The sequence below is a fragment of the Tasmannia lanceolata genome, unplaced genomic scaffold (genome assembly GCF_043159265.1).
Source record: "Tasmannia lanceolata isolate RefF3 unplaced genomic scaffold, GAP_Taslan_0.1 ptg000002l, whole genome shotgun sequence".
In the NCBI taxonomy this organism is placed as follows: domain Eukaryota; kingdom Viridiplantae; phylum Streptophyta; class Magnoliopsida; order Canellales; family Winteraceae; genus Tasmannia; species Tasmannia lanceolata.
In genome coordinates this window covers 46,041,374-46,059,648 of record NW_027518679.1, presented here as the reverse complement: position 1 = coordinate 46,059,648, position 18,275 = coordinate 46,041,374, and the positions used below count along the sequence as shown (strand labels likewise).

Sequence of the window (18,275 nt, the reverse complement as noted above, 5' to 3'; positions counted from 1 at the left end):
GGAACATTCAGGGAATCCCCTAAACTCTGGGAGAACTCCAGCCCACCTTACAATCAACAGAAATACCTGCTGCTGAATAGGTATAGGAGAGGACACCCCCATACCTATGAGCCCCGGGTTCCCAGCACTAGACCCGTCAAAGTTCAGCGTAACAAAACCCGTAGGAGGCAACCACACGAGCCTCGGTTTACTAGCTACTATCTTGTTCTCCCTCACCTGGGCCCAATATCTTCTTCATGGAAGATTCAGGGAATCCCCTAAACTCTGGGAGAACTACAGCCCACCTTACAGTCAACAGAAATACCTGCTGCTGAATGGCGTAACTACTCTTAAATAATCCTTCGAAAGTCGAACTATTTCTTTCTTTCCAAATAGCTCATAGCAAAGCCAAGAGACTCAAGCTCCAGAATATCTAACTTCTCTTAGGCCTTGGCGCGTAGGTCCACCCCTCAGAGATCTGCAATATGACCTAGGAAGACCCCAGTAGGTGCTGAACAAACTTAAGAGAAGGAACAAAATCTCTCTAGCCACCCTGGAATTTCATTATGGACTGCTCTTTCAGCATTAGTAGTTTGTCATTTTGGTCAAGAGTTTCTGTAATTGGCATTATGAAATAGGTATTTATTAGTATCAACTTGTGGCTTCTTCATGTGTAGGTTTGGCAGTTTTTTTAATGTTGCACTCTTTACTACAATAGTAACCATATTTGTTCTTTTAAGGTTATTCATATACTGGATCATTGCTTTTCCAGCTCATTTCTGCGACTGAACGTCATCGACAATCTACTGAGCATCCCATCAAATTCATTTCAAGGAGACACCCTAATTCCCTCAAGTTCAAGATAAAGCCAGGTAAGTGAATCCAAGGTAAATTTTGTCAACATTCTCTACCTGAGTGAGCCAATCAGTTCTGATGCATTGACTTCTTATTAAATAATTCCGATCCATACCTGATTTGCCAGTTGCTTGAACAACAACGAGACCAACTCCGCAAATCATTTTAGGCAACTCGCTTAGCTATCCATATTCTTAATTTTTCCGTTGACTTGCTAATGATGGATCAACCTTTGTCATTACTAAGTAATTCTAAACCGTACCCGATTTGTTGGTTGCAAGAACTGAATAATGGGTGACTAGCTCCCCAAAGGCTTCATCTAACTCAATTGGGTCGTGTTCTAAGCTTTAGAGCGGAGATTTTAGGCGGCATTTTGAATTTGAACTGACTGGTTTGATGGTTTGAAATAGGTCCTGAGGCTGGTGGTGCAGATAATCGTCCAAAAAAGATCTCGTCATTCCTCTTTCACCCGATCTTGCCGTTGGCTCTTTCCATTCAGCAGACACTCATGCCACCATCTGTTGTGAATATTCATTTCCGCAGATGAATTAGTTGGTGATTGTATGTTTCTTTTTCTATTTTTTTAAACATAGTGGTAGAAAACCGAGCAGCGCTGCATATTTTTTTAGTGTTGCCATGGGTATCTTTGAGTAGAAGTGAACAGTATAGCCATTGTTTCAGCCATAGTAAAATTTGCGATCCAGGAAGCTCCATTGGCTCTCTACTTGTTAGATATTATGAGGTACTATCGTTAGTTCTTTTCCCTGTTTTGTTTAATTGGCATCCTTGTTTTGCAAATTGATTGAAATGATAAACATCTTTCCTCTTACTAATGCTCTAAATTTCTGAACATCAGATCAGTCAAGAACAAGACTTCTGCAACAGTAAATTGTTTAATTGAATAAGATCAGCCTACACTGAAACATTCTGGAGCTACAAAGCCTACAAAGATAGTTACTGAATTGTTAGCACTACATAAAAGCATTCCTCCTAGAGTAGCTGTTAATACGAATGACAGAAATTGTTGTAGCCATTTTCTGTGCATTCAATGTACACTACGGATAGAGGAATACATAGAATTGAACATAGTAAAGTAAGAAATTGAAAGATTTCATTGAAAAAAATATGATCAGTTTTTAACTTTTTATTCCCATTTCAGCAGCACATAGATGGAAACAACGAAATTACTCCGTTTTGGCCTATACGGATAGGAAAATACCCCTTTGTTCAGTTGTTTTCTTCTATTTCATATCAGCCTGAGTTTGTCAAAAATTCTAAAATTTCTCTGTTTTTAGTTGTCTTTGCTTGCCAATGACACCAATTTCTTCTTTTCATCCAAATCCAAGTTGTATCCCGAAATAAAATAATTTCAATCTTCCAAAAGTCACCCAAAATCTGTATTTTTCAGAATAATTATTCCAAATCTAAGGCAAGGTTAACCAAATCTATTGAACTTGATATTTCTATGAAAACACTCAGATTTTCATTTTCTTCTTCTCCTGAGTACAGATTTTCCTCATCTGCGTTGTAAATGGTTGAAGCTTAATCTACTCATGTTTGGAATAATTACTTTGTCTGAAGATGCAACTCTCGAATGGGTTCTGACACACTATTTTGTTTTTGGACTCCCAGAACCTTTTGAAATTCTTCAAATCTTGTTATCAGAAAGAAGCTTTAGGAGTGTGAGGGAGGAGGAAAAAGAAACGGTGTGCAAGAATCCATCAAAACACGAGGTGTAAAATGCATAGCTTGGGGTCCATCAAAACCTATAATAGTACGAGCATTCGTAGCCCTGGTGTACAATGGTGGGCCCCATCCCATCAAAATGAGGTGAAAAATGGTGGGCCCCACTACGTCAAAACATGAGTTTGTAAAATGGTGGATCCTACCCTATGCATGGGTTTGGGTAGAGATGGTGGGCCCTACCCCATGAAAACATGAGGTGTAAGATGGTGGCACACACTCATGCTATGCATGGCGTAAAATGAGGTATATAATGGTGGACCCCATCCTATGCATGAGTTTAGTGGTTATTATAGATATTTTGATGGGAAGAAAATTCCATGAAAAATAATATTCCGTAGAAAAATCATAGGGCTCGTAGGCTTGTATTTTACAGTGAAAATAGGAAAGAAAATTCTATTTTGGAAAAATACTTTCCACGGTAAATGAGTTTACAAAATGCAGGAAAATTGTTGTTAATCATGGGCCCAAGATACTAAACGAAAATGGGGGAGATTGGAAAGCTTTATGGGAGCTTTCTTCTCTTATAAATATGGCCATCGGGTCCCTTTTCCTCTCTCTCTCTCTAATGTTTCCATTGTTAAGAGTGTATGCCCTAAAAGCTAGTGTTTGATATATTAAACCTTCATTTATTAATAATATATTTCATGACATCTATTGGGTATTATACAAGAGTGTGTAATGTGTTTATTAACACATGTTTGTCCTTAGGTAGCATCGTAAGAAAGTGTCATGTGTTGGAAAGTTTCTAAAAGTCTAGAGTTTCTAAACTTGATAGAATCCATAAAAGACAAGAATTGCTATGTTTAGGCTTGCTAGTTTGAGTGTGGCCTTGCATGCTTAGAAACCTTTCATGTTCAAAAGGAAATCCCTTAAATTTGGAAACGTTTGAGAAGGGAAAGATGCCTCTAATTGCACTTTCTAATTCGGGTTTAATTGCCAAACGAATTTGGGTACTTTAGGAAAGCTCTATCGGAGCTTTTGCCTATAAAAGAGACCCATAGTCTCTCTTGCTACACACTATAACACTAGAACTCATTGAGAGAGAGAGAGAGAGAGAGAGAGAGTGAGTGAGAGAGAGAGTTCACTTTTGAGAGGTTTCCCATAGACCTATTGGTGTGTAAGGTAAGAGAAGAACAAGGGGCGTTTTTAGGCCCTCATTGTGCTTAGAAAAGGTCGAAGACTTCTCTCGAGGGATCGGGTCCTACAGTTTGGCGTGTGCTTTTTATTATTGATTTTAATTACCCAACCAAGCAAGCAACAACCAAGCCATAGGGTGTAAACAAACGTGCAACCCATTACCTATAAGGGCAGGGGTAAGCCGCCGAGCCTAGCAAGGTGTGATTTAATTCATCTTTTTCGTGAACTTGGGATCACTAAGGCAATCCAAATTCCACGTAAAAGAGAGTGACAGAGTCGCCACCTAGATGAGAGATCTAGGACCCATAATTGACCAGAAATCTAGACTCGTTACTTGGTTACGAGAATGGAAGGTATGGGGAGTTACCACCACATGCACCATTCCTGCCCGGTAATCGGTCTTCAATTCCAAAAGTTAACTCTTTTGAATTTCTTTTAAATGACTCATTTAACTCTATATTAATGTGCGAACTAGGTGACATGCATCCTAAGATCTAATTTCAATGTAATTCCTAAATGTGTATCTTGATTTTCTTAATTTGTTTGAATTCAATCTAAGTGAAAGTTCTCCTAAAATTTTAATTTCATGGAAAGTCCTAAATGATTTAATTACTTTTAATTTAAGGATTAATGTACAAAAGCCCACCATTTATGTGTGGAGCAGACTCGTGATTGGTATGCCATCAAGTATCAAAGCTGCCTACGTACCCAAGCCTCACTGGGATCAGAGTCGACGTAGTTCGGGGTTCAAACGAGACACATCGGGAATGACCAAAATACCCCTGCAGTTCAAAATAGGCTAAAATGAGGGAAACCCAGAAAATTCTAAAAATAGCAGGTTTTTTTATTTGCTTGGAAACTTGAACTTTCATCTTTTAGAGGCCAAAGGAACCCCCTAGAGACCTTCAGGATCACGAATCAACTTCAAAACTCCCATAATGAAGTGAAATCTACAATAAAATGCATGGATGCCTAATCCTAGGTGGAATACGGACTCGAAACTTGACAAACTACCAAATCTTTTGCTTTTGTAAAGTCTAGCAAAATGGGGGTGTCTACGTTAGATTTCAAGCTTTAAAGTGGTGGTCATGGTCAAAGGTACATCAAACCCATCTCATTAAATTCAAGTTTTTCTTTGTTTTTCATTGCCCAAGATCCAAAGGGATCATTAAGTTAATGTTTAGAATAACATCATGCCCCTGGATTCACAAATCCTAAGGAGCGGGGAGATATGCCCACAGACCAAGAAGTTCCTGGTTGGGGTTGAGACTGAACATCTCTTCTTGCACACAATCAACATCAGACTTATCGCAATACATGCATTGGGTGGCTTATCTCGGCCACTAGGGTAGCGGACCCTAAGCACGTAGAATGAGTACGATGAATAGTTCACACCGAACAGGATCATTTCCATAGTAGCTTGTGGACAAGGATATGGATAAGTCGACTCGTCGAGTCAATGATGGTTAAGATTAAGTTCTCATTTAACTCGGGAAAGTGCTAGATATTTTGATTGAATTATCAGGAAAAAAATCAGGCTCAGGGTAGACTAGATTTCATATGCTGTGTAGAATTTTTTTTTAAATGTAGTGGCGCCACTTCACAGGACAATTCAAACCGTTCATTTGTTGGCGCACGACGTAAATAGGCTATACCCTGTAAATCATCTCCATAGGATGATCCTCACCCTCTGATTATCGGAGTGTTAGGATCAACCTATGGAGGGGATTAACAGGGTATAGCCTATTCACATTGGGGCCCAGCAATTGAATGGTTTGGATCATTGTATGAAGTGGGCCACTGTAATTTTTGAGCATATAAAATCTCTCCCAGTGCATATAAGCAAGCACACCCACATTTAAGAGAAGCCAGAGAAGAAGAGTAAATCATTCTATATAGAACTCTAACATAAATAATTTTATTCAGCAATTATTCTTAACTATTCGATAGGTATATTTCCTTTAGCCATTGCTCGGCTTTCACGTCCTACGCCGCCGGGGGAGGACCAGTTCTACACCCGGTGCTCGGATCACAACCCCTCTGGTAGGGTGCCCCAGGTGCCGGTTGGCAACTTCCTCCTGTGCAGGGCGGGTTTCCTCCCTCTATGGGTGGATAAGTGATCACGGAATCATCGAGCGTAATGTATGTCCGACTGGACGCACTCACAGCTGCAATGGAGAGCAAGCATGCAAGGAGAACAATGGTGCAAACAGACATCAGACGAGGAGTGGCCATTGCTGTTGGGTCTTCACACGCTTTCTGCTGTGTTTAAACCCTTGGGTGGTTAAACACTAGAACCTCAAAGCATGTATTTATAGACTTGTTTGTGAGATTTCTACCTGTTGTACCATATATCCATAAATAAAACCCAAGCATGCTTCAATCATTCAGAGGATATTGTGGGATTCCAAATCCATGCTTCAATCTTCCACATTATATTGTGGGCAGGTGCAGAGCCACATATAGTGTGGGGGCCCCACGACACGGCAGAGCTACATGTATTATAAGAGGGGCAGCTGCCCCTGTTGAGTTGGGTCAAACTCCTTAATAGGTGGCCCAACTCAGTTGGGCCCAGCCCCTTTAAAATTGGAAGCCTGCCCCCTTATGAATAAAAAGAAGGAAAGAAAGAAAAAGGAAAAGAAAGACTTGCAAAATCCTGGATACAAGCAGAAATTCCAAGTGTAAATTCCGAAGTGATATGACCACGGCCCACCAATGCAGGCAAAGTGTAAATTAGTCCCACCCCAAGTGTAAATTGCTGGTTCCGCCCCTGATTTTGGGATTCAAAATCCACCAGCACTTATTTTGCTGGAATTTCTTTTACCCCGTTTGGATTGCAGAATTTTTTTGGCAAAGAAAAACTTTTCCTGAATTTCAGGCTTTTCCTTTGTCTGATTACAATGGGTAAGGCAAGCTTTATCTAGAGAGACCTTCAACTTATAATAATATCCCTCTAAGTAAGCTAGAATCATTTAAATTCCTTGTAAATTGTGGGAACCAAGAATATTTTCTTAGGAATCACTCCCTTTTTTGGTAGTAATTCTCCAATTAACGTGTTTCAATGAATGAATCACTCCCTTTTTCTACCATAGATACCAAGGAGAACCCAAGTCTTATGAGGATTGATTAGAGTTCCTCCCTAGGGAAGGGCCTACGACCCCACGTACGACTGCAAACCGGGACTATGTTTTCACTTTTCAGCTTCTCTTTCTTTTTTAATTGCCTTCGACTTTTTGGGGGACTGAAATAACCTTTGACATTGTTTTAAATAATAAAAGATAAGCTGAGTTAGTGCAATTATCAAAACATTAAGGGTAAATGGTGGCCCCACTTTATGCATGGGTTTAGTAGATGATGGGCCTCACCCAGCAAATGGTAGTCCCAAGTCCCAACCTCAAATAAAACATGAGGTGTAGAGCAGTGGCCCCATTCTGTCAATAAGATGAGGTGTAAAATGAAGATTGGCCCCACCAATCAAATGGTAGCCCCAACCCCATATGAAACATGAGGTGTAAAGCGGTAGCCCATGACAACAATAACATGAGATGTAAAATGGTGGGTCCCAATTTATTCATGGGTTTGGGTGGAGATGTAGGGCTCACCACAGAATGTGAGGCGTGGATCAAGTTTTTTATTTTTTATTTTATATTTTATATTTTATATTTTGTCATTTTATTCTTAGTATTTTTGGGGCATCAAATCTTATTCTTTTGGCCTGATTTTGGTATTTTTAGAAAAAAAATTCGATTACCTATCTAAAGAGCCCAGGATTATGCGATTTGGACTTGATTTGGCTAAGTTATAGGCATTTTACGGATATAGTATAGGTATATTACGGGATTACTATTTTAGGAATATTTTAGTTATGTTTCTATTTTTTATTTTTGTTGCTTTAGTTAGAAGATTGAGAATAATGGTTAGGCAAGTATTTAGGGTTGCTATTCTTAGGTTTTGGCTCTCTATATAATATAATGGCACGAGGAAAGGGAAAAGAAAAAGATTGAATAAAGTTTATTTTTGGAAAATCACTTGTGAAGAGAGCATTGGCTCTTTCACACGGGTGAAGGAGCATGGCTCCTTTCACGTGTTATATTGGAGTTTTTCTCCAAATCGTGGCATGGGTTTTCAAACAGCCACGAGATTATTTTAGTTGCTGCTTGTGTTTATCTCCATCTTGGTGTTGCTGCTCACACTCCCTGCATCAGTTAGTATCATAGCACAAGGGATCTCCAAGGAATGCCCAACGGGATGAAGAAGTGGCTGCACCTAACGTCATCCAGCCTGATCTAGCCGTGGAGAACGAAAAACTCCAACAAGTGAAGACTTTCCCACACAATTAGCACTACTCGAAGCTCGCATCTATGAGCGTCTCCCATGGACCTGACAGTGCCTTCGAGAGCCTTTTTCATGGCTATGCTTCATGTAAAGGATCATTATCAAAACAAAACAAAAAGCTTCATGTAAAGGATCACAAAAGATGAAAAAATAAATAAATAATAGAAGATTGATGCAGCGCCAAATAATTAGATTTGGAGGATGATGGCCTAAACTCGAGGTCGAGTTTTCTTCAAGCGGGGGCAAATGATGTAGAACGTGAGGCGTGGATCAAATCTTTTATTTTATATTTTATATTTTTGTCATTTTACTTGTAGTATTTTATTGGGGCATCAAATCTTGTTCATTTGGCCTGATTTTGGTATTTTTAGAAAGGTTTTTCCATTACCTATAAAGAGCCCAAGATTATGTGATTTAGACTTGATTTGGCTAAGTTATATGCATTTTACGGATATGGTACAGGTATATTACAGGATTACTATTTTAGAAATATTTTAGTCATGTTTCTACTATTTGTTTCTGTTGCTTTAGTTAGAAGATTGAGAATAATGGTTAGGCAAGTATTTAGGGTTGTTATTCTTAGGTTTGGCTCTCTATATAATGTAATGGCATGAGAAAAGAAAAACAGTTTGAATAAAGTTTATTTTGGGACGTCACTTGTGAAGAAAGCATTGGCTCATTCACGTGGGTGAAGGAGCTTGGCTCCTTTCAAGTGTTATATTGGAGTTTTTCTCCAAACTATGGCATTAGTTTTCAAACCCCCAAGAGATTATTTTAGTTGCTTCTTGCGTTGATCTCCATCTTATGTTGCCGCTCTACGTTCCCTGCATCACCTAGGGTACGGGAAGTCGTAGCCATACCAATCAGGGTACGGTTTCCTATACACTGCCCTGTGTATTAGTCTAAACATTGGACCGATCTATTGAATCATTTCCATGACTAGGTCCCTATTTGGGCCGATGTTCTCGATGATGTAGTTGCCCCAAACGAAAGGTTGGCTGACCCTAGTGTCAGGTACTAGTTGCCCCCTGCCTACAACAGGAGCACATAATGACCAGGGCGTTTGGAGGTGGTGTATAAGGCTGGTTTTGGTTCTAGTTATTGTTCCTGATACACTAGTTCCATTGCCATTCTTCAACAAGACCCTTGTTTAGTCTAGCGGTTCCAAGATCTGGTTGATCTGCCACAAAAAACCTCACTTTTTGTTGAGGTATTGTAGAGGCAGAGTCGTTTACATTGGTCTTGTTGAGTGGCAGGTGTACCCTACTACCAAATTTTGGCTTAATTCTCCTCGGGCAAACACAGGGCAAACGCTAAGAGGGCCTCCTAGACCAAGGTTCGGCCTTGTTAAAAGCTGCAATTAGCCAATCCTGATTCTACTCTCTAGCTGGTTAGTAGCACTTGGGGATACGGATCAAGTCTATGGTAGCTGCTAGACCACTCCAGTGTATGGCAGCTGCTGGACCGGCTTATTACCCTGCCAAAGTGATAGTTGAATGGCACTGTTGCACCATTCTACCTACTTATAAAAAATTCTCACTAAAGGAGTGGCTGGGCCTTATCACTTCCAGAATCTGGCAAGTCACCATTTGAGATAACTCAAGGAAATTCTCGTTCAAGTGTTGTCTAAATGTAGTAGCCACATTTGGAATGATAAGGGCGTGTCCAAGTTAATTTCGGTCCAGTTGGAAAGTTTAACCACTCGGCAAAACTAGATTAGGATTCTCCCCAAGCGAATGATTTTCCCGATTGCAAGTCCTTCTATCATGTGTTTTGGTGCTCTCATAAATATTAGTCACTAGCATTTCTAGGAGCACCAAAGCTTGTAGTTTTACTTCTTGTATTACGAGCTATTTAACGTCGTGTAATACACCATATATCACTGGGTGTTCAAAAAAAGATGGTGTTTGGTCTAAAATACGCTCCAACGCGGTCGGTCAGTGCAACCATGTGTGTGTGGAGTGGAGTGGGGAGTGACACTTCTTCCTTTGGCTCCTCTGCCTTTACATAGATGGAAAGGACTTTGTAAGTGCAGATGCGATGCTATAAGTAGGGATACGACACACCCAAATGTGAACAACACGTTGACCTGGACTCGCGATTGGTCGATGTGCGCAAAACACAAACGACTCTTAGGGTCGATAGACTGTCTTATTCAAGCTAAGCGAAGAAACTACACAAACGAAATGCCAGTGCAAGGGATAGTTGAATTAAAGAGAAAGACTCACCTAGGAAGATGAATTCATTGCTTCCTTAATCCAGAGATGAGCTATATAACTGGAAAATAAAGATAAAATGCTAAAACATGTTTGGATTTGGTTATGGGACCTCTTCCTTGTATACAAACGTCTCCTTATATAGCTTTATTCAGGTACCCATTCCTCACTACCCCACGTTCTCTTGGAGGGAACTTTTTGGTAACTGCCCGTCTTAAGCTCCCTTATTTGCATGTCCTCCATTATTCCATGTGGTTATCATCCACCTCCCCTCGAGTGGCAACTGAAGCTCCACTTCTTTGACCTAGTCCAACTGAAGCTCCACTACCCGCACGTTGCCCCACTCCTATTATGTGCCGCCTTAGCACGTATCTTCTTTCAGCAAGTCACCATTCGATGACTAAGTCCCTCACGCCGAATTAAAAAATGGGAGTCTAAAAAGGTAGCAAAAAATTAAAAAATGCATGCTTACAGATGGTGACAATCTGGTGTAAAACCCTGTTATGATTACAGGGTCAAGATTCATTGATGATAAGAAGTCAGTTTCATTTGCTTCCACTTCCCAAAAAAGTTACAAGAAGTAGAGAAGAACATCGTTCCACTTCTGCAAAGAGTTAGAACAAGTCGAGAATAAATTCCTACATGCTGTTTTTTTTTCTGCATAAGTACTCCTTATTGGATCCTAGCTTCGATTACAAATATCCCTGCTGTTTCATCCGTATGGTTTGTACCCTAGTGATCTGCTACCGCTATTCATGACCAAGTGCTTCAAGCTTAATTTATTTGGCTTCATTGAGCTCCAACCTACAAAAGGAGAACTGTTACCATCAACCAGATGTAATTTCTATGTAGAAGCTATCGATCAGAGGTTGATGGAATAAAAGAGCCCACAAGTTTCTACATGTATTCAGAAATTTGTTTAGCAAAGTAAACAATAATTAGGTATTTAGGTTCATGCACTACAAAATTCCAAAATTTATAGCGAAGAACAAAGAAAAAGAAGTGTAGAATAATATCTTGCTAAGCTCTCAATCCAAGATCTTATAATCTGTTATAAAATGAGCATAGTACCAAAACTCGATGATTCAACTCAACTTGACTCGAGAAAAAAAGAAGGCCAAGATACTATAAGAGCAATTTATTACTAAAAATGAATAGAAAATACATACAACTTACTCAATTATGTATTTCAGTAGAGAAACATCCTCGAGCTTTTATCAAGTCTCTAATGACTCAGTCAAGTTGAACCGATCAACTCACTTTGAAGTCGAGTTGAGTTTAGTTTTTGAGCTAGGCTAAATGGGAATGGGACCTTCACTCTTGATAGTTTAACACCAACAAACCTTGTGTCAGCCTCATGTCATTCAAGCACATGTTTTTCTTAAAACTGACTGTATTCCCTTTCCTTTCGTTGTTCTTTTCCTCGAAATAGGGTGTTTTGGTGAAAATGCTAAGGGGTGGAAGTATAATTTTCGACGGTATAAAACAATAAATAATCATTTTGATATTGATGGGGTGTGAAAACACCAGCCTCTCATAGGCCGCCACCTGTCCCAGAGTAGGTGAGCTGCAGCCTCTCACAGGCCGCCACCTGTCCCAGAGTAGGTGAGCTGCAGCCTCTCACAGGCCGCCACCTGTCCCAGAGTAGGTGAGCTGCAGCCTCTAACAGGCCGCCACCTGTCCTGGACACCTGTCCAGGACACCTCACCAGATTTTCCTATAAATACAGGATCAAAGCTCAGACCAATGGGTAATGCGAAAAATCCCTTCTCTCCCTAAACTCTTAGACATCTCCCCTTCACTCCTGCTCATACTGACTTGAGTGTCGAAGGGCCTGTCCGGAGTAAAACCCGGTCTGGTTTTCTGACCTCGCTTGCCTTGTGCAGGACTCAGCCCTCATAGCAGGACTCTTTCTCGACCACCTCACTCCTCGTTCACTCCGGTCCTTCAGGACTCAGCTCCCCTAGTCATCCAGCTCAGCTCTTACATCACTGCTGTACCTGTTACCGATTTTAGGTCTAACAGATATCTAAGTTAAGCAAAACTAAAGGCCATGTTAACCCGGAAGGGTGTGGCTCTTTGGCGTAAAGTCATGGGTTTGCTCCCAGTGACGAGCGTTCGAATCCCCCCTTGTTTACCCGATGTGCGTGGTCTTCCGGGTGCCTACGCGCATCCCTAGGGAATAGTCCCGCCCCACGAAGTGGGGTGGGGATACCCTACGGCACCAAAAAAAAAAACTAAGGCCATGTTTGAATTGCAACAATTTTTTGGAAAAGTCAGGAAAAGAAAATTATTTCTAAAATTTCTTAATTTTTTTGCTGGGAAAAATGATAACTCAAACCAATTCTATTTAATTTTTATTTATAAGGATCTTTAATTTATGACGCTATCCCTTTTAAATTAACCATAGTAATATTATTTCCATCTAAATTATGGAAGGAAAAAAATCTTCTGGACAAAATATTTTCCATCAGAAATATTTTTCTTTCAATCCAAGCTGGGACAAAGTGAAATAAATGTTGAAATCAGTTCGTAAAGGACTTGATCTTATTAGAGGGAAGATCTGCCTCTTGACCCACTTCGAGGGAAGGATCAATCCTCCTTTATGCGCAAATACACACACTTTCCAAATTCCAAGAATAAATTTCTGCATTCCTTCTACTAGATGCTTACACGGTTTTTACAAAGAAGAAAGCAAAAGACTCACTAATATTAAGACTCTAACTTCAACTCTATCCAAATCTAATAAACCAAATAACACAACTAACACTTATCACACTAAACTCAAGCTTCTGACTCATCCAGAGTGGATGATAAGGCACGTAACAGTAAATATTTAAAACATGTTCCATGTTAAACAAATATTTTACGTGCATATATGCCTTCGGCTTGGATAATAACGTACATTATTAAATAAGGAGTAATGAATATCATTTCCTTTTAGATCATGGAAAGAAGAAAAATCCAAGGAAAAATCCAATTGACTGGCATGGCTGATTGGGAATCCCAACAGCCAATTGGAATTTAGAAATAGATGGAGATGTATGGTACCAAAACAAGGGGGAAGGGGGTGTAAATATCAATTCCTTAGGTAAATTTAAATGGATAGATAAGAAGAGTTACAGTATGGCTGAGTTTGAATGGGAAATGTTTGTCCTGTGTGGCAATGCAGACGAGGAATAGGAGGGATGGGGACTAGACGTATTTTTAAGTGCAGTTTGTGGATTTATATGAGAGGATCGATTACTGAACTACCCTCCCCTTTATTTGCAAAATTCCATGGAATAAGTTTTAAATGGCAAAAAATTAGCTTGTGGGTCATAAATTCAAGGAAGTACAATTCCTATAAATTGCCAGTGTCACTCTCTCCTGAAAAGATATAGGTGCAATTCATTCATGCGCTTGTTTTGTAGCATCACGGGCCAGCAATGTACCATGCAAATCACGCTTAGAGTGAAGAATTGCGAAAGAATGACGCTAGCTTCTATCAAATACTTAGGGGTGCAACTTGGGTAGGGTTCAACCCGAATTTTGCTCGGGTTTTGTTAGCATTTCCTCGGGTTGGGTTGTGTTAGGGTTGGGAAAAGCCAACCTGATTTAATTTTGGGTTGGGTTAGGGTTGAGGCCTTGGCAACCCAACCCGGCCCCCACCTCCATCCTTTAATATTATCTTGATTTTCTTTGAGTTATTGTAATTTCTTGTTTGGCCCAAGGTGAACCCTAACCAAACCCACTCAACCGGACCCGATTTCGGGTTAGAGGTGTAATATGTTGGGTTAGGGTTGAGGCCTCAACCCGATCCAACCTGACCTGAGCTGCACCCCTACGTTTACTAAGTGCAATTAGACTATCTTTTCGTCAAATCTAGGCAACGATTGGGCCATTTTGTTTAAAGAGAGTTGTCTTACTTAAATCGGGGTAAATTAATTAACACAATTAAGAAAAAAAACAAAAAGCTTTTTACTTGGGAGTCCAGGAAAAAGACAAAATCTTGTAACGGATCTCAAGTTTCCGGCGAAAAAAGCAACGGTGATTAAGGGGTGAGTTCAACTCATTGAGGGAGGAAAATAGTGAAAAGTGGTGGTACAGTTCCACTTCATCTAATAGTAAATCAAATGAGAAATTCCACCCGATGTGCATGGAATTTGAATAGTTGGATTTCGATATTTTAGTCTAATGATATTGGCACTACCATGTTTTGATAATTGCACTAACTGGAGTTGAGCCTTTGCACCTTTAGGTTGGTGATTCAATCCCAGCTTACCTACCAAAAAAAAAAAAAAATTGCACCGACTCACCTTGTCTTTTCTTTTTTAATTGTCTTTTGAGATGTTTTTCGGGATTGTAATAACCATTGACAGCCTGTTAAATAATAAAAGACAAGGTAAGTTAGTTTAATTATCAAAACATGGTAGTGTGAATATCAGTAGCATACTTTTTAATTCTTTTATGTGAAGGATTTTTATGGGACAACAGGTAGACTCGGTGATCCAACAATTAGTCAACTTGAACAATGTTAATTTTTATTATTTTTTCCCATTATATAGATTATAGAGTATAGATTTCAATGATTAAAAAAAAAAAACTATCTTAAAATCATGTATTTTGACCCAATTTGCTAAACCAGCAATCGAATTGTGTCCAATATCAATCTAGCTTCCAAACTCTGATTGGATATTATTGTGAGCCATCACAGCCAGAAAGAAACACCCATCCTCATCATCCTATGACTCACTGAGTACAAGGTTTGTATGCTAATTGGGCTCACTTGCTTTAGGTGAATTCTGAACTATCTATGGGTAGAAACTAGAAAACAAATTATATGTTGTCATTCTTGATCAATCGTATGATGGAGATAATAGCGATTACGAATAGCAGGTCCTTAGTAATTCTTTTTACTTTTCTTTCTTTTAGTACAATCTTTGGGCTTGTTTGGCTACCATGAATTTTTTTTCCTTGAAAATTAGCTTACCCAATGGTGAGGGTAGGTGGGAGAGGGATAGACGCGATAGGGACTGATTAAGGAGAGGGAGATAAAAGCCTTGAAAAACAAGGAAATAATAAAATCTACCCAAAATATGATCGAATTTTTCCTTGGTTTTTAGCCATTTCTCACCCTCTACTAATTCGTGCCCCTACTAATTCGTGCCCTCTCAAGGATCTCCTTCTCCCACCTGCCCTGTCCCTCTTTCACCATTTGAGGAACTAATTTATCATGAAAAACAATTCATGGTTGGCGTACATGGCCTTAATTAGCATAAAATTTCGCACTTTCGCTTTCGAGTAGAAAATTTAAGTTAGCTAGATGTCACAATTAAGGTGTTTATTTATCGCTACATAGAAATTTGCATTAATAAGGTATTAAATAGATGAAGAGAATTTGCATGGAAACTTTATATTTATAAGCTATTAAATAACTTGTTGCCACCCAAATTTTCGAATTATATATGGTATAGGGGATTTGCTAGGGAATTTCGCGGAAAGGCATTTTGTAGCTGACTTTTGCATGAGCGAACAGCCACACGGGCTCACTTTTCAACAAATTTTGTCTTTTTCATTTAATTCATATGTGGTTGCTCTCTCATGCAAAAGTCAGCCACCAAATGTGTTTCCTCGCAGTTCCTTAGCAAATCCCATAGTATAGATATAGATAAAAAGGGATGTGCTAGGGAATTTTGTAGAGAGGCATTTTGTGCCTGACTTTTGCATAAGAGAACAGCCACAGAGTCTCACTTTTCAGTAGATTTTGTATTATGTGGTTGTTCTCTCATCCAATAGTTACCCCCGAAATGCCTTTTAGCGAAATTCCCTCGAAAATGGCGGTATATTTGAACTGTGCATTAGCTCAATTATATATTGAATAGAATAAAGACATCCACAAAAGTTGCTTTAGGATATACATTGAAGCTATGTATAAGCTATCTCCACTGTGGATATTAACTTAAAAAATTTCACTGTTCGAACAATATAGAGTTTGGGCTGAATAACAAATTATAGGTAAATCCATGAGCTTGATTCGATTATTCCTTCATATTCTTAATAATAATCTGAACCCTGAATTGTCTTATGACTTGTTAATCAGATAAATTTTGTGAAATCACTTAGGGGTTCATCTTGGGTAGGGTTGAACCCGAAAACAAAGTCAGGTCATGTTTGGGAACCTTCGGGTCGGGTTCGGTTTCGGGTTGAGTTCGGGTTGGGTTCAGGTTGAGGGCTTTGGCAACCCGACCCGAGTGAAACCTGACCTTTTTTATCATTTTTTTAGAAAGCTTAAAAATTCAGGTTGGGTTGGGTCTGGCTGGGTCGGGGTCGGGGTTGGGTTGGAAAAAAGGGTTCCTAGGGTCGGGTTGGAACTTGGGTCGGGTTTGGGTTGAGTAAATGGTTCCTTGCCCAACCCAAGTTGCATCCCAAATAACATAACTTAGTGGGAGTGTTGGCCCACAAAGACCTAGAGACGAGAAATTGGGTAGGAATGTGCATTGGAAGAATTGATAATTTAGAATATTTTCTTGTTTTTTGGTAGGCACTAACGAAAATTTTCTTGCTCCCTCTTTTACGTAACATCACTCTACAATTCTACATTTAATAAACAGCAGCCCTCGACCCCTTTCTCACCTATAAATTTATTACATTTCATGTAATTCTTACGCTCCCTTTAGTAACTCAACTCTCTTTTTCTTTATCCTCTGCAGAAACAGAGTCCAAACCCTTTTTCTCTTCCCCTTTTCTTTTCCCCTCTCTGTTTTTCTACTTCAGAAAATGGGCAAGCCAAAGCTCAAATCCTCCATTAAAGCTTTTCACCAAGCTATCATCAACTTAAGACCATCAGGACCCAAAACCATGACATGGGTCTGTAATCAAAATGCCAAAACCAACTCCTTTAGAGAAGAAATTTACAAAAGCTTCAATTCCACATATTACCCCTCAGATTCTTCCACTTCTTCAGATCTCTACATCCTCAATGAAGAAACAAAACAACCCAGTTCCTCCACATTGTCAACCGATTCCAACGATTCCAACTCGGCCGAGTTAGCTCTCAAAGGCCAAATCAGCTCCCACAGGTTTTTCTTCTCTCCTTGCACCACTAAATCGATTATGGAAGAAGTAGATCCACTATTCAATTCAAAATCAGAAACGGGTCTGGTAGAAAAAGGGGAGACTGAGGAAGGAGAGGAAGGAGATTGTGTTATAATGGAGGTGGGATTTTGCAAGGAAAGCATGACAATGGAGATGGTTTCACAAAATCCGTACATGGATTTTAAGATTTCCATGGAAGAAATGGTGCAAGCTCATGGACTTAAGGAATGGTCTTGCTTACAAGATCTCTTGCATTGTTATTTGAGGCTCAATGATAAAGGAACTCATAGAGTCATTGTGTTGGCCTTTGTAGATTTGCTCATGAATCTCATTGCTGAAGAGCCCAACAAAAACAAAAGGCTTAGTTGTTTTCCTTTTCTTCTATGTTTAGATGAATGAAGAGAATGTAGAGCTTTTTTTCACTTATTTTCTTGTATATAGTTGATTTTTTTTTTTTTAACTTTCTCTATTCTGGGTCATTAATGGTTGAAGAATGTACAGTAATTGAAATCAATATAGGGTATCGTAGAGTTGGGCATATCTTCATTTGTTTCTGTTGATGAGGAAAGGAAAAGTGCAACAACTGCAATATCCTTCAATGCTTTTCGTGCAGAAGGGAAATATTTTGCTTGTTTTCTCTGCCAACATCTGTTCCTGTTGACCCATTGACTCATAACTCATGACTCATAAGCCATATCTACTTCTACTTTTACGTAAATCATTTTCCTGGAGAGATCAAACTCTAGCATGGAGGATCGAAAATTGTGAGAAAAATTCCATTATATAATTTCTTCTCTTTGATTAAATAGTTTTCTGGACGGCAAGGAAAAGCAAGAATATTTTCCATTACACATGGCTTCACAAATTATTGGGAAAAGAAAGAGAAAATTGTGGATTGTTTTTTAGGAAGTGATGACCGGAGTTTTTATA

The 18,275-nt window shown here is 39.4% G+C and overlaps 2 protein-coding genes across 4 annotated transcripts in view; both read left to right on the top strand.

Annotated features, from left to right (window-relative positions):
* Positions 1–1,611, top strand: part of DET1 (light-mediated development protein 1 / deetiolated1 (DET1)) — a 39,091-nt gene extending 37,480 nt beyond the window's left edge. For 2 of the 3 annotated variants that reach the window (XM_077377194.1, XM_077377186.1), the window contains 2 exons: positions 752–851; positions 1,245–1,611. In XM_077377194.1, coding sequence (XP_077233309.1) covers positions 752–851; positions 1,245–1,381 — 237 coding nt within the window. In that variant the 3' untranslated portion in view covers positions 1,382–1,611. Of the gene's footprint in view, positions 1–751; positions 867–1,244 lie in introns of all 3 variants that reach the window. The other variant, XM_077377203.1, reaches the window with a different exon arrangement.
* Positions 1,612–8,505: 6,894 nt separating this feature from the next.
* LOC143892344 (uncharacterized) lies at positions 8,506–17,883 on the top strand. The gene is made up of 5 exons (XM_077396895.1): positions 8,506–8,514; positions 8,996–9,066; positions 10,424–10,502; positions 14,973–15,013; positions 16,895–17,883. The coding sequence occupies exons 1-5, from the start codon at positions 8,506–8,508 to the stop codon at positions 17,742–17,744; spliced, it is 1,050 nt and encodes a 349-aa protein (XP_077253010.1). The 3' UTR covers positions 17,745–17,883.
* Positions 17,884–18,275: the final 392 nt, after the last annotated feature.

Coding starts and splice junctions, on each gene's coding strand:
- LOC143892344 (XM_077396895.1), top strand. Junction 9,067..10,423: donor TTGGCTGACCCTAGTGTCAG/GTACTAGTTGCC, acceptor AGCTTTATTCAG/GTACCCATTCCTCACTACCC. Junction 15,014..16,894: donor TATGACTCACTGAGTACAAG/GTTTGTATGCTA, acceptor CCTATAAATTTA/TTACATTTCATGTAATTCTT.